This window comes from Poromitra crassiceps, assembly GCF_964638095.1.
Source record: "Poromitra crassiceps genome assembly, chromosome: 1".
Lineage (NCBI taxonomy): Eukaryota > Metazoa > Chordata > Actinopteri > Beryciformes > Melamphaidae > Poromitra > Poromitra crassiceps.
In genome coordinates this window covers 32,097,497-32,114,266 of record NC_139623.1, presented here as the reverse complement: position 1 = coordinate 32,114,266, position 16,770 = coordinate 32,097,497, and the positions used below count along the sequence as shown (strand labels likewise).

The following is a 16,770-nucleotide window of genomic DNA, read 5'->3' as shown; positions in this document are numbered from 1 at the left end:
ACCACTGAACACAAATATTGATTTCACAAGATCATCATTTCATCATCATTCATCATTCATCATTTCTTGGGCTGACTGAGCGATCACAGCTAAATACAGAGTCAATCAGATAACATGATTTTTTCATTTATTTCCCCTGTGTCTGAGCCTGTTTGTCTGTTTTGTCTTGTTTGTGTTCTATACAAATTTTAAATGTGAAAATAAAATATATAAAAAAAAAATAAAAAAAAATCAGATAACACATGATTGTCTTTATCAGGGTGGCTGAACAACCACTCATCTCTTTAAGCTCTGTTCAGTGTGCCAACAAGCATCAGAGATATGGCAGCCATATGGCATCCAGACAGGTTGTTGGGAGTGCACACAGCAGCGGACCACACACAGTTAACTAGTTAATTGGCCTTCAGACGAATCGTGCTTCTCTTTCCATCAAGTGAAAAGATTGGCACTGACAAAAAGGTTTTCTAAGTTGTACTCACATCGTTTTTCCATATCTGATGTGATTGATCAGTAACGAACAACAGGCCATCGTATATTTATACTAAATCAGTTAAGGTGAGGTCTTCAGATATGCACACAGTCAGCAATCTTGCAGCAATGAAAGTCATCGTCAGCAAATTGTAATTATTCAAATTTGTTAGCACATTAAAATAATTAAATCATTAAGCAATGTATTGATTCACTTAAATCAAATGTATTTATTCGATTAAATCAAGGTGTCAGAGATGCATGAAAAGGCACCAAAATAGAGTTGCAGAAAGATTCTTCTATGGGAGACCGTGCCACTGGACCCTGCTAACAGGTCACATTTTCTCTGTGGCTGACTACTCAAAGTGCTTGTGGAAAACACTGCTACAAGAGCTGCAGAATAGTGCCCGACTGTAGGAATACATCCATCCTGGTAAGTGTATCTCAAAACAAGCTTCCCAGGCTATAGGATATGCAACATGCAGTGCGACATGCAGGTTTGTTTTGCATGCAGGTTTATACAGTAAGTGAGAAAGTGGTGGTGGTTTTCCATGCTTGGCTCCAGGTATCTGAGTACACAACTCATAGGTCTGTTGCATTTGAATGTCATGAACTACTAGGCTTCTCGTCATAAACCACTGCTCAGCCTCTCCTTTCAACCACCACACAATCAAGTTTACTGAATGAATGTGAAACCCTTCTGTGATGTGGTCAGCGGTTTTAAACGGAGGCTCCCTGGAGATTGCAAGCTTATATCAGCCTTTATCACGACAATAAACCATATCATCTGCCAAAGTGAACAGGAGGACACAGAAATAGAAACCCAATAGCGTTAACAGTGCTGTTAGTGCCATCCCTGTGTGTCTGTCTGGTGAATTAACAAGTTAAAAATCTCCCTTTAACAGCTTCAAATGAACACAGTGTTTAGACCGGTACAACAAACCTGGGATATATTGATGCTCTTTGGGCCAGGACACAAACGATCATGCAGAACCAGAGGACCATCAACATCACTTCACACAATAAAACCAGCCATCTCCAGTTCCACACACACACACACACACTCCAAATACAAGCTGAAGCCAGCCATTTCACATGGGGGTTGGGTGGGCATCATGTCATTTTCATGCTACACTAGCCACTTTCCTCCTACAATAGATTATCTTCTTTCATCCATGTTTTCCTCTTGTTGATCCCATTCTTACTGCCTCTCTGTCTATTCTCCCGCTGCCTCAGAGTTCACCTGAGATGAGATGATGCCCATTGTGTGAGTGTGAGCAGTGTCATACATCACAGTTGCATATGCTTGACTAACACCAGCACTGGACCAGAGAGATTCATGGCATGCTCTTTAATAATGCATGATCTCCCACAGACAGACAGACACACACACACACACACACACACACACACACACTTCCACTAATTACCCCACTGAGCAACATATACAAAATAAACCACCCCCTGAGGGCTGAAATGGCCAGATAATAATTTCTAATGCATCATTCAAATGTTTCCTGTCAGCTCCTGTGGCCACAGATCTACTCCATGTTGTGCGTTGACAGTTTATTAGGGGTTCCAACAGCTGATTGTGCTGTTTATGGGTGGCAATGGGGTGGGAGGGGGGCAGCCAATGGCAGAAAGGATCCTATAATACCTTGTATGCTGAAATGAAGAAATTGTGTCTCAACCACAGAATCAGAAGGATACATGGCCAACTCATTGAGACTAAAGAGGCAACAGTAGTAGCCTTCCTTCAGTAGCAAACAAAGAACATTTATCTAATCCCAACAACCTTTGGTCCATCCAGTGCCTTGACAGAAACCTGAATTTAAAATTGATTTACCGTGTAACTTAATAATGGTCATGTTACTCCTCTGTGCCAGTTAGAATGCATGGTCATGTTACTCCTCTGTGCCAGTTAGAATGCATGGTCATGTTATTCCTCTGTGCCAGTTAGAATGCATGGTCATGTTACTCCTCTGTGCCAGTTAGAATGCATGGTCATGTTATTCCTCTGTGCCAGTTAGAATGCATGGTCATGTTATTCCTCTGTGCCAGTTAGAATGCATGGTCATGTTATTCCTCTGTGCCAGTTAGAATGCATGGTCATGTTATTCCTCTGTGCCAGTTAGAATGCATGGTCATGTTATTCCTCTGTGCCAGTTAGAATGCATGGTCATGTTATTCCTCTGTGCCAGTTAGAATGCATGGTCATGTTATTCCTCTGTGCCAGTTAAAATGCATGGTCATGTTACTCCTCTGTGCCAGTTAGAATGCATGGTCATGTTACTCCTCTGTGCCAGTTAGAATGCATGGTCATGTTACTCCTCTGTGCCAGTTAGAATGCATGGTCATGTTACTCCTCTGTGCCAGTTAGAATGCATGGTCATGTTATTCCTCTGTGCCAGTTAGAATGCATGGTCATGTTATTCCTCTGTGCCAGTTAGAATGCATGGTCATGTTATTCCTCTGTGCCAGTTAGAATGCATGGTCATGTTATTCCTCTGTGCCAGTTAAAATGCATGGTCATGTTACTCCTCTGTGCCAGTTATAATGCATGGTCATGTTACTCCTCTGTGCCAGTTAGAATGCATGGTCATGTTACTCCTCTGTGCCAGTTAGAATGCATGGTCATGTTACTCCTCTGTGCCAGCTAGAATGCATGGTCATGTTATTCCTCTGTGCCAGTTAGAATGCATGGTCATGTTATTCCTCTGTGCCAGTTAAAATGCATGGTCATGTTATTCCTCTGTGCCAGTTAAAATGCATGGTCATGTTATTCCTCTGTGCCAGTTAGAATGCATGGTCATGTTATTCCTCTGTGCCAGGTTAAAGTCGAGCTGAACCCAAGAATGACTTTTCTTTTCTTTTAGTTCAAATACCTGGGTATGCAGTGCACCTATTTAATAATGTATGCAAAACAAATCACAACAATCTAATTTCTTTAGTTTTTCACACTTTTTCACATCAAAAGTTAGTTTTTCAAGATTTCATTGATAACAGTAATTTACAGTTTGCTGACGTCACCTAGTACTATCAAATTTCTACCCCATTTCAACCAATCATTTCACGACATGCAGCTGTCAATCAAATCTTCATTTCAGGATCATTTTCTCTTCCAAATGAAGGGGAAAATGGCGCCTAGTGTCTGTCATCTGGCAGAGTTTCTAGCCCATAAACTAACTACTAACTTGAGCAATTATGCAAACTAAATCAAATGGTAATGTCTAAGAATGCAAAGAAATGTAACTGGCTCATTAAAACACGCATTCCAGGAATATTATTTATATTTATAACGATAATGGCGCGCGCCTCCGACCCCTGACAGCCTCCCTGGCTGTCAGGGGTCGTCTCTCGGAGATTCCAGGCAGGCGGGCAGCACCTATGGATCGGATTGTCCGCTCGCTCCGCACGAAGCAGCTGGCTCCATGGTACTCTGCGGATCCCACTCACGTAGCATGACAACAGGCTGAATCCCACTGATTTGGGGGTGGAACACGCCAGGATTGGCCAATGCCAAAGTCAGTCCTCAGAATTGTCAAATCAAATCATCGACACGTATATGGTCCGCCTCTCAATTCGTTTTCAGTGTCCGACGCTCGCGCTGGTGCATTCCGTTCCGGTTCACTTCAACTTTAAGGACTGGCAGCTGAGTCTAGCCAAGGTTGATTCCGCTGCCTTCTGTTCGATTTACAGGATGTTGACACTGTATCTCCCTCCCCTTTCCCCAAACAAGGCAACATCTGCAAACTTTGCTGTTTGTCTGATAAATGTAATCTAACATGGCAAGGAAATCCTTAATAAAATGTTAATCAATGTTATTTCTGCCTAGATTTTTTTATGCCAATTGCTGTTGTTGCCCAAATCAAATTTTAATAACAGATATTTTTAGACAGATGTTTTGTTGTTGGGTTTTTTTCTACAAGGAAGAATGAATGGATTCTTGTGGTTCCTAAATCATCATGTCTCTCATTTTACAAGCTGTGGAAACATGCACCAGTTACATGAAAATCTCATGAAATCCCTATTGATTTTCAATTGGCTAGCATTAAGCGGATCTTCTGCCACCCCCCTGAGGCTATGAGGAGGTGTGAAATCTGGGACAAGGTCACTATGGCTGAGCATAGTACCTGCCAACTCACGGTTTGTATTAAGCTGCTACAATACAGCAGTGCCCCATATAAAACATCAAGAAAATGTGCTGCATACCCAAGTCCAGGTACAAAAATCCAACAACCACAGACTTAAAGTTGAAGGTACTTTTAGATACCTTTGCTTCTACAATCCAGAGAATATGAAGAACCAGACAATTTATTACACTTTCAAGCCTGTAATGTGAATAGTGTTATAAATGTACAGCCATTGTTTGAGTAATGTGTTAAAATCTCACAATCAAAAATGTAAATGTTTCTGAGCAATCTTCACCTCGTTTTGAAATCAGATTATTGCGATTCTATAACTGTTACTCTCCAAAATTTGTGGGGGTTTATACACGAGATTAACTGAAACCCAATAGTGCAACTGCAAATAAGCTTAGTTAGTAGGGCATATCTGGGATGTCACCAGGCCCTGTACATTTTCATAATCTATCAACTAGCAGAATTGGTACCGGTCCGGCAGACAGTAGAAAATACCTCCAGACTTACCTTCCGTATCCCTTCCACTTCAAATCCATTGAGGTTGGCATAAAGAGAGTGGTGCCTCTTGCCCAACATTGAGCTTGGAGTGGCTGGCGCTGCCTTGTCCAGGAGTCCATGGTGGCTGTCCTGCCCCTGGGCTTCAGCCACCTCCCGGCTCTCCATCTCTCTGCCTGTGGCTGCAGGCTCAGGCTGCTCAGGCCGCGTGCACAGGTCATACATCACTCTCTGTCAAAGTCAAACAGCGCAGCTTGGATCAATAGGACCAAATGAGCTGTCCAGCCCGGACCCAGCCATCGCTGCCTTTTCATTTGTTCAAGGAGAATTACACGGATCGGCTGAGGCGGGCTCACTAAGAAATGAAAAAAAGAAGATGTCACTGTCCTCTTTTCCTTACCCGTTCTCCAACAGTTTACAAGACAGACTCGTTTGTTGGGACTAAGGTACAAAGCATTATAATTGCCATGGTTGTCAGTGACCAAATGCCAAGCGTCATAAACTTGTAAATCCAAGTCGAGGAGCAATTGAAAGTGACAGAAATAGCACTACTGGTGGTCTGGTTCCTTGCATGAAAGACTCCTTACAACAAAACGGAATGTGCCATATCCACGACAAAAGCAGCTAGAGATAACCCAGGAGTTGGGAAGTACGCTCCCTCCCTCCCTCCCTCTTCTGTGCCGTTTTCCGAAAAGAGGACAATCAGCTCCAGAGGGATTTTACATATTTTCAGCCTCGGCTTCTTCCACGAACGTCAGCATCCTTGTAGCCTTCTTTGGCATACTGTGATTAGTATTAATCACAATGGCATGGCATGCAGAGCCCTACTTACTACATTGGCAGCGCCTGTTTCTTCATGCCTTCCCACTCTGTCGTCTTCTAGAGTAGAATGGATTTGTCATAGCTACTTGTTCAGTGAAAGACAGACCAGTCAGTGATGCTGAACGCTGAAACACTGCATGTAGGCCTAACTGATATAGGCCACAAGAACAGATGAGAGACAGAGAGACAGAGAGACAGAGAGAGAAACAGCGAGAGAATGATCTCACTAACAGGTCTCCAGTCCCCACTCTCTCAGGAAGGCTGAGACGTGGGTGGCGTGTGGCGAGTCTTCAGCTCTGCGTTGCTCTGCGCTGTCTCAAAAAGCATTTCTTCAGATGCAATATGACTGGATGAGCTGCTTAATCCCATCTGCGTTACAGCGCCGTAAAGGTGAAGAAAGAGGACGAAGGGGAAAAAATGTGTGTAACGTTAAGACGGTGAGTGGAGGGGGTAGGGAGGATTGCCTCCATCGTCCTATCACAAAAAGGCTGGCTCTGAGATGGGGCCCAATCATGACTGCGACTAGAGCTGGTTTCCATGGAGATGACGCTGGAATGATGTTGGTTGCCTATTGATTGTTCAAGAGGCAGTCCACACTGCAACAGAGGCAGGCAGGCTGCAGGAGGCAGGCAGAGTCACTCACGAGGGGGTCCAGACTCATTCTATGTTTCTCCCCCAGTTGTATATTAGAACAAAATACACTAATGATTCATGAAATGATTGAGGAGGTGATGGGTCCGGTGTTAGTGATGTCTTAATAATATAACCTGTCATAGCTGCATTTTGTCTGTGTACATAGGGCACTATAATCATACAGGTGATGGGTCCGGTGTTAGTGATGTTTTAGTAATATAACCTGTCATAGCTGCATTTTGTCTGTCTACATAGGGCACTATAATCATGCAGGTGATGGGTCCGGTGTTAGTGATGTTTTAGTAATATAACCTGTCATAGCTGCATTTTGTCTGTCTACATAGGGCACTATAATCATGCAGGTGATGGGTCCGGTGTTAGTGATGTTTTAGTAATATAACCTGTCATAACTGCATTTTGTCTGTCTACATAGGGCATTATAATCATGCAGGTGATGGGTCCGGTGTTAGTGATGTTTTAGTAATATAACCTGTCATAGCTGCATTTTGTCTGTCTACATAGGGCACTATAATCATGCAGGTGATGGGTCCGGTGTTAGTGATGTTTTAGTAATATAACCTGTCATAGCTGCATTTTGTCTGTCTACATAGGGCACTATAATCATGCAGGTGATGGGTCCGGTGTTAGTGATGTTTTAGTAATATAACCTGTCATAGCTGCATTTTGTCTGTCTACATAGGGCACTATAATCATGCAGGTGATGGGTCCGGTGTTAGTGATGTTTTAGTAATATAACCTGTCATAGCTGCATTTTGTCTGTCTACATACGGCACTATAATCATGCAGGTGATGGGTCCGGTGTTAGTGATGTTTTAGTAATATAACCTGTCATAGCTGCATTTTGTCTGTCTACATAGGGCATTATAATCATGCAGGTGATGGGTCCGGTGTTAGTGATGTTTTAGTAATATAACCTGTCATAGCTGCATTTTGTCTGTGTACATAGGGCACTATAATCATGCAGGTGATGGGTCTGGTGTTAGTGATGTTTTAGTAATATAACCTGTCATAACTGCATTTTGTCTGTGTACATAGGGCACTATAATCATGCAGGTGATGGGTCCGGTGTTAGTGATGTTTTAGTAATATACATAGGGCACTATAATCATGCTGCAACGATTAATCAATTAGTTGTCAACTGTTGAATTAATCACCAACTATTTTTATAATCGCTTAATCGGTTTGAGTAATTTTTTAAGGAGAAAAAGTAAAGATCCTCTGATTCCAGCATCTTAAATGTGAATATTTACTGGTTTCTTTACTCATCTATGACAGTAACCTGAATATATTTGGGTTTTTGACAAAACAAGACATTTAAGGACGGCATCTTGGGCTTTGGGAAATACTGATTGACATTTTTCACCATTTTCTGACACTCTATAGACCAAACAACTAATTAGTAGGCTAATTGGGTGGGCGGGGGGGGGGGGGGGGTGGCGGGGGGCAGATCGACAGATTAATCGACAATTAAAATAATACGCCCAGCTGGATTGTATTATTTTGTAAACATGGAGATGAAAAACATAAAGCAAGCACATAGGGCTGATTCGGAAACAGATTATTTTAACACATTTTTGTTACACTACACACTATTGGGATTATACAAATTAACTGTGAGCCTAACTCTCCCTCCCTCCCACTGGATTCATATCTGCTGAGAACTTTTCAGCTACTCCAGCTAATTGCCAATCAACTGGGCAAGTCAAAATTATTATATGGAGGAAGCCTTAGAGATATGATCACATAGACACAGGCATCCACAGTTGGTTAAATAGAGTTACGGATGTTTTTTGGCTTTGGGTATCATTCTAAAATCACTCTTAACGAGGCCAAAATGTATTAACCAGGTTAATCATGTATACTGTGCCTTTTGCTTTCCGAAGCTTCATTAGACTGCGGCTGCCTTGGTTAATTGTGAAAATGATTGTTTCAAGGTTCCCTTACCCTCTCCACTAAAGAGTGGAGCAATGTTTGCACCGACATATAGTCAGCCACAGTTCGCCCAAACCTGCCACTGTCACATTTCAACATGCTCTGACACTGAAAAGAAGTGACATCCATTTTCCATAAACTGTCTATCCCAATTTAAATGCATGAGAGAGACAGTGCACACAATCACTGTGCAAAAGGGTCCATTTGGCAGACAATGAGGTAAAAAATAAACATAATAGAGCAAGCCCATGCATATTCTCAATCGCTCGCAGCAATGAGCTTCTTATTGTCCCCTCAAACTGCCTTTTCTATACATTTAAACTTGAATTACACTGTGTTCATAAGACCATGGCCTTAGTATCGAATGAAAGCAACCCTGACATGTACTCCACTGAATCCTATTTATATTGTGCTTCAGCTTCTTTGCTAGTTGAATTGAATGCCTTGGCTGGGAGGAAAGGCGCTGATAGCAGAACAACCAGCAAAGCAAAGACTATGTGAGCAGCTGCTACAGTACACAAGACTGCCACCAGCATACATCACCTGCTGTAAACAACACATACAGACAGCCATTTAAAAACATGTGCATTGAGCGTAAAACAATGACACTTTATATTCTTGCAGTACATATTACACACGACATGTTCTTAAAGGACCGCAATGGAAACAGCTTTTAGCTTTATTGCGTTTTTATCCTTTTGATAGTGGTGGGCCTATGTATGATATGTATATATGTGTTCACTGTCAATAAAGTCTTCAATCAATCAAGCAATCAATCAATCAAACTGAATGCATGCCAAACTGCATATGCTCTGAGTCTGCACAGCCTTACGGGGCCCATCATGCCTCAGTGGTATTGACAGGCAGTCACGGTGACACGTGCTTTGACAGTCTGCCTGTCACCTGCCATGAGATTGAAGAGTATGCTCACACTGAAATTTAGTTGACGTGTGACTCTTTCCAAAAAGAAATAAAAATAATAGCAATGATAACAAATAGGAGAAGAGGAAAAGGGGCTTCTGAAACATGACTTGAAGTTTAGCAGCTAGACAGCTAACTTTCAATAGCTGCCTGTCAGTGGACGGTGTTGTGTTACCGTGGCATCGGCACACCTGTCAAATGAAGCGACAGCAGATAGCTCTAAAATATAATGGGAAATCTTTCTACTCACTCAGTTACAAGTAAATAACTTTTTCTCCAACACTTAGGGTGCTTCCACACTCGGGACCCGGCAGCAGAACCGAGCACACTTGTCCCCAAATTGACCCCAGGTGCGGTTTTGATTCATTCGGGGAGTGTGAACGTTGCGTTCCGTGCCCAGGCGCGGAACAGGGTACTGTGACAGGGTCCACTTGAAAAGGTGGTCTGGGGAACGCTTTGGCATGCCCGGGGACGGAACACTTGCGAATGTTAATGCCGTCGAACCACATAGACAACAACACACAGGCGAGGATACACTCCAGACGTAGTTGATGATGCAAGTGTACGCTGCAAGTGTCCTGTTCCGTTCCCAAGCACGGAAGGAATTTTGTAATGTGAAAGCTGACCAGCGGGGAAGAGGAGCAATCGTACTCGGAACCAGAGTTGGGGGTAACGCGTTACAAAGTAACGCGTTACTGTAATCACATTACTTTTGTCGGTAAAGGAGCGTTCACACCGAGATATTTATTTTTCGCTCTGTCGCTCAAGTCAACCCTTTGGAATCGCTCTGTCGCTCTGTTTAAATCGCTCATCAACAGGCACACGAAATGACGGACATGTGGGGGATATAACGTTACGCAATGTCATGCTGTTTGTCCACTACGAGCCACCGTCATTGTTTACAAGCTAAGCCTATCAGCGTGCTCCTAATGCGAGCTGCATACCGGTAGTACAGACTTCACTTCATGTCAGCTGTCAGCCTGTCAATGCGGTTTGTTGCCACACAATAAACCAGCGGTTTGTTCCAAGCCAGAGTGATCCTTGACTCGCTCTCACACGGCAGCCAATCAGCGTTGAACAGCGAGCGACTGATGCCAGCGTATTTTCGCTCGAGTTGGAATATTTCATCTTGAGCGACGAGCGTATTTTCTCCCTATCGCTCTGTCTCTGCCGCTCGGAGCCCAGCGATTATTCTCCCAGGCGAATATACGCTCAATCGCTCGTTTGCATTGACTTTGTATGTAAACTCGACGCCAGCGACAAACTTTAATAGGTCGGTGTGAACGCACCTTAACGAGTAGTGTAAGGCACTACTGTACCTAAGTGCGGTAATCACATTACAGTTACTAATCAAACGCTTACCTCGTTACATGCGTACTAGCAAGATAAGTATAGAGAGAAAATATCTCCGTTTTAATAACAGATCCTGTGTCCCATCAGACGGGTCATTTAACTGCACAGCAGAATCAATCATGGTGCCAATATTTCAACTTTGTATTAGCATGCAGAACAGCACTATTAGTCGACACATAGCTTATCAGATAACTAACATCATGCATATAGAACAATAAATCATTTTAACCTCCAAAACACATTGACAAACAAACAATTGACACAAAAACACAGTACCCCCAGGGCATGCTGGGAACTCCGCCCACTTTCCTCTTCCACGGGTTAAATTTCCCAGAAGGCTTTGCATAACTTTTTACACTCTGTTTTACAATTAAATCAGGCTAAAGAGTGTTAGATATAAATAATATGTATTTTAACACAACATGCAATTCTGGAATATCTGAATATTGGACAAAATTAAATTAAATTAAATTAAATTAAATGTAAACGTAAACCATAAGAGAAACCCACATATAGCGATGGGGTCTGTAAATACCCCTTGTAAATACAACGTGTTCTAGTGAAGTGGGTGCAGTGCGTATGTTCCGTAATAGTCTGCCAGCAATCTGCCAAAAAGCGCCGTCTTCTACAACAAGTTTTTGTTGCGCGGAAGGACAAGAATGTGAAACTGCAAACGCCCTGGACAGAAGCAGCTAGCTACGGTAGCCTACGACATAAACCTCTCTAAAGCATCTGCAGTGGAAACATGCTAACACAAAGCTGGTTGCAGACCCAAGCTGAGTCGCCTGCCTCGACCCCAAGCAAGCAGCAAAAGCATTCTTTTCACCAGGTAACATCAAAATCAGAGATGGACAGGCGTGTCTACATGGTAGAGGAAATGTTGCCAGTTTCAACAGTAGAATGAAATCGCCATTTTTCAGAAACATATTGAGCAAAATACAGATGGCAGGGAACGGACAGCCACCATCAGACAGGAAAAGTTTTGCAACCTACCTTATTACGATAGAGATTTGTGCTAATATATGGGCATATATGTAAGGATTAATGTTGTATTGTTAACTGGCAAATTACGTGACAATGCATCTCAGGTGATGTTACGGAGTAACGCAAAAGTAATGTAACGAGTAGTGTAACGAATTACTTTCTCCAGGGAGTAATCAAGTAAAGTAAGGCATTACTTTTTTTGAAAGTAATGTGTAATGTGTAATATATTACTTTTTTGAGTAACGGACCCCAACTCTGCTCGGAACAGAACGAAAGCAATCGTTCCCAGTGAGAAAGCACCCTAACACCTTGGTCGCACCAGACCAGGCCCGTCTGCGCAGCGTTCCGGCTGCGCTACGGCTTTGCTCCATCCTCTGCACTCGGGCATGCCCCACAGCACGCATTTCAGAAGCGGAGTGCTTCCAAGCGCTGCCTGCAGCTGGATGCAAGATCGCGCGGGATTTACGAGGTCGCGCGATACTGTGTGTACAATGGGGTGGATGTAAATAGCACAACACACAAACAACACAGTCTGTCGTTGACTTGCTTTTGATTTGGTCATTTTCCCTTGATTGTTGTGCTTCTACCATGGGTAAGTAGGCTGAAATTATTTCTTTATTTGTCATACAGTGCCTGTTAGCAGGAGGAGAACTCTTGCATTTCTTCGTCTACTTGAAAGACTACAGGGGGAGGGGGGAGAAGGAGAAGGAGTCGGTATTGGGTCTGCACACGGTGTTTTATTATGAAAATCGACTGGATTCTCGTGCAGTTGCTGTGTCTGACTTCCGGGCTGAACGATCTGCTCTGTGCAGCTTGACACAGCTTCCACGCGTCATCCATGAAAAATTTAGCAGAGCGGGGCGCCGAGCCGCTTCTGGGACGCTTCTGATTCGCGTCGTTGCGTGCCTGGTGGGATCACACGCGTCGATTAAAATGCCCGCGAGCAGCTCCGACGCGGCGGAATGCGTACGTGACGTTCCAGGTGGGATCCATCCGTTAGCCTATCATCTGCCTCCCACAAGTGTCATTTTGCACTCTGGCGAAGATACGATCGCCATGTTCTGAGTGTAAACATAGGTTTGGGCGTTGCCCGTGCCAAAATAGGCGTTCCGGCGCAATGTGTTAGGAAAAAATTCCTTGGGTGCTCTCAATTTTAACGCCACCTACTAGCAGGTCTTTTAGCGCTAAAAACCCCACTGCGCTTGAGCGCACGCAGTATTCTCCGCGGAGTACAGGAAATCCTCGCTTGGATAGCCTACATTACGCATGGCATGGATGTCCCTCTCTCTCCAAAACCTTGCGCGTGCACACACTCCAGCGCCTCTTCAGAACTGTTGTTTTCAACTATAGCCTATATTGCAGAAAAAACACACACCTTGATTTGAAAATGAGAATTTGTTTGTCATGGTTTTATTAGGCTACATAATTCCCGACCATACAGGTCTGTGGTGTTAGGTGTAGGCTATAACAGTAGATTACTTTTGAGAAAGTTGTGCCGGCCAGTACAGTAACCTCATTCCCTGCAATTACATGCATGCAAGACCAGCTTCTCCACACCGCAGATGGCGTGACCGCAGTCAATAGCTGAACCCGAGTGGACAATTCTGATATAGGCTATTGAAATAGGCTAGAATTAAAATCTCACACATCCCTACCCTATTAAAGAAACAAATATTTTTAAATGTGTATGTTATAGCCTATATGAACGAAACGACTAATTACAGTAAGCACACGCTTTGGGACATAATAACACCATGGGGATATTCACTGCGTAACTGCGCGGCAGCCCTTTGGTGTGTCTCAAATGGAATATCGTTCCATCAGCACCAATTTTCGGTAGTTTCTAATGGTCTGAATCCAAACTGGTTCATCCTCCAATTCTCTCCCTCTCCCCATCTCTCGCCCTCTCTCTCTCTCTCACTCTGTCCCTCTGCTTGCCCACTCAGCAAGAAAGAAGTTTCTGTCACAGACGTGATGCTGTGGCTTTTAAGGGGAGTGGACATAATCTCACACCTGTGAATACTGTTTTGGGCATAAACACGCCTATATGGAGGTTTGCACGAGATGATGCCAAGCGCAGCGGGCAGACACGCCCATAATTAGGGCTTTGCGCGGCGCTATTCCACCGCAGGTGCGGCGGCCGATGCCCAGCTAACACTGCCTGAGGAAGACCAGCGTGGTTGAAACGCGTTGCGTTTTGTTTGCCCGTAGAGATTGAAGATATATTCTGTTTTGTAAGTGCTTGTAAAAACAGACCTGCATTTTCCATCTACAAGTCAAATCTATCAGGAACTTGTGAATGTAGATGACTGGTCAAAAACATGAAGGACTCTATTCACTAGCCACAAAATTCCTTTTTTTTTTAAAATCATTGTTAAGCCATCATTTCGTGGAAAATCGAATGAGCAGCAGCAGCAGCACTTGTATATGTGCAATTTCCAGGTGTAAAATGCACTTTAAGTTTGAAGATTAAAAATCACCATAGCACACATTAGAGGTTAGGTAGTACAACGATACACGCAGACAATGACAAATATGCTCCTGTAAACAATATAGAATAGCTGGTAGGAGACATAAACATGAGATGTTGATTTGAACATGAATTAGACTGCTTACACCGTTACACGCCATGAAGAGACAAACTGGCACGATTCAAAACACTGACATAAACCAATCCATTCACCATGCCAATGTTAGCTCCGCCTCCGCCGAGGGTTTGTCTGTTAGCAGGACTACCTAAAAGACTACCGAGCTGGCTGGTGAAATGTGTATATCATAGTAGACTGGACTATTGGCCTTGGTGGAGGTCTGCACTCTCAGAGTGCCCTTCTAGTTTTGTAATGGATGCCATCTTTGGAACAACTTAACAAAACACTGAGATAGCAGCTGCTGTACAGTGAAGTCAAGTGGGATGCCATAGTAGTGCTGTGCATAAGAAACATGAAACACCCATGAGGCTGGGCACTGCTGTTTGGATACTGTTCAAACTTGGATTAATTGTTAAATTTCCTCTCTATGAAAACTTGATCCAAAATGTAAGAGAAGGAAACATGTTGACCCACTTCTGCCACCCATCTACTCAAAACAACATGCATAAGACAACCACCCACACATGCTACCCTCCCCCTGCCAACATGTAGCACAATGCACCTTCTTTCACAGCCTTGCTAGTGCTACCCCTGACGACTGATGTATTATACACATCATATTCAATGTTAAAAAGATGCCTCACATCATATACAGTAGTTAGCAACAAATAAGGCTAGAAAAATGACCACAGTTTGGTTCTCTTTTTTTGCACTAGCATGTAGACAGACTACAATTAACCGAAAATATATTGAAACCGACATTTTTAGAACTTACCTCTAACCGACTTGAACTTGCTGCTCATGTTAATTAATTTAATTAATTAATTAATTCAACTAATTAATGTTAATTTGGTTAATACTTTCCCGAATGAGTACATTCATGAACTGTCCCCTTAAAAAAACGACATCGTGTTCAGTCATGTGTGTCTGCCCCGTCCAACTAACGTTAGTCCGCGTTCACTCAAAGCAAGGCTGTCGGCATGGAAGATGACACGAGCAAAAACACAGTCAACAAACAGTACAGTACGGACCTTGTCAGAGAACTATGAGGGCAATGTTTAAAAAATTAGTGTATAAAATAATGAATTAATCGTATTCGTAATCAAGGTCAAAGTTTGAAATAATAGTGATAATGATTTCAAGTTATATCGCCTGTGCACCAGCTGTTGGGTTGTTCTTCATCTTGCTGCTGTTTTCCACCCTCCTTTATCACCCTTTTACAAAGTGGTGGTGTCAGAGAATACTGACGCTCCTTTTTGGAGGGGAAGAGAATTGTAGCCTGGTGAGACCATTCTGATCAGGCGACCTCACATTCTGTCTGTCAGAAGAACTGCGAAAACGTTTTTTGCGCCGAGAAACTCCACTAGTACATACTGTACTCTTGTTCTTATTTAATTGTGATTGAGTCAATTTCTGCAATGCAGTTATGACTGTCTTTACTCAACTAACGTTAACACTCTTACTTTGGGAGATGCTATTACTGTTTTGTGAGCGGAGTCCCTGAATGGAACTAACTAACTCTACGACGGAATCCTGATTGGCCCGGTTACATTGCCATTTCAGGAAATCGGTGTGAAATCGATGCGGCTAGTTGACAGTGACCACAACATGGCCATAGTCATGGCCTGGTGTTGCCTTTAACAGCATTGTTACCAAGGTCTGCTGACTTTCTTGATAGTAAGCAATGTGTTAAGAAAACGCTGGCCTTATCCTTTAAGTTTAATGTTTTGATAATCATAAGCCTAGGTTTACATCAAGCTGACATTTGAAGTTGAAGGACAAGACAAACCCCTCAGCAGCAGTACAAATCCCATTTTCATATTTTATCTAAATATGAATGATTTAGAGCTATATTAAGCATATATGTGGGTGTGTGTGTGTGTGTGTGTGTGTGTGTGTGTGTGTGTGTGTGTGTGTGTGTGTGTGTGTGTGTGTGTGTGTGTGTGTGTGTGTGTGTGTGTGTGTGTGTGTGTGTGTGTGTGTGTGTGAGCCTGTGTGGGTTACACAAATACTGTATTGGCAGTTTAAAAAAAAATCACTACAAGAGTGAAGGTAGCAGCACTCCAAAAATTGAGATGCAAGACTTCAGATTTCCATTTTCTTTTTTTATTGAGGGCTAACGCGTTTCGGCATGTGCCTTCATCAGAGCTCTGATGAAGGCACATGCCGAAACGCGTTAGCCCTCAATAAAAAAAGAAAATGGAAATCTGAAGTCTTGCATCTCAATTTTTGGAGTGCTGCTACCTTCACTCTTGTAGTGATTTTTTTTTATACTAATTCCAGTAGCTGAGCACCCACAGCCAAGGAGGCAATCTGAGGAAGCGCACCTGCTCTACATCTCAACTGTATTGGCAGTTGTTCCCATTTGAGCAATATCACATGTGAATTATGTTTAGGAGTCAATTATTCCT

General features: G+C 43.0%; 1 protein-coding gene across 1 annotated transcript in view; it reads right to left on the bottom strand.

The window, feature by feature from the left end:
• Positions 1-16,770, bottom strand: part of tspoap1 (TSPO associated protein 1) — a gene marked incomplete at both ends in the record, with an annotated part of 144,127 nt that overhangs the window by 125,398 nt on the left and 1,959 nt on the right. The window contains one exon of the mRNA XM_083641906.1: positions 5,118-5,336. Coding sequence (XP_083498032.1) covers positions 5,118-5,336 — 219 coding nt within the window. The remainder of the gene's footprint in view (positions 1-5,117; positions 5,337-16,770) is intronic.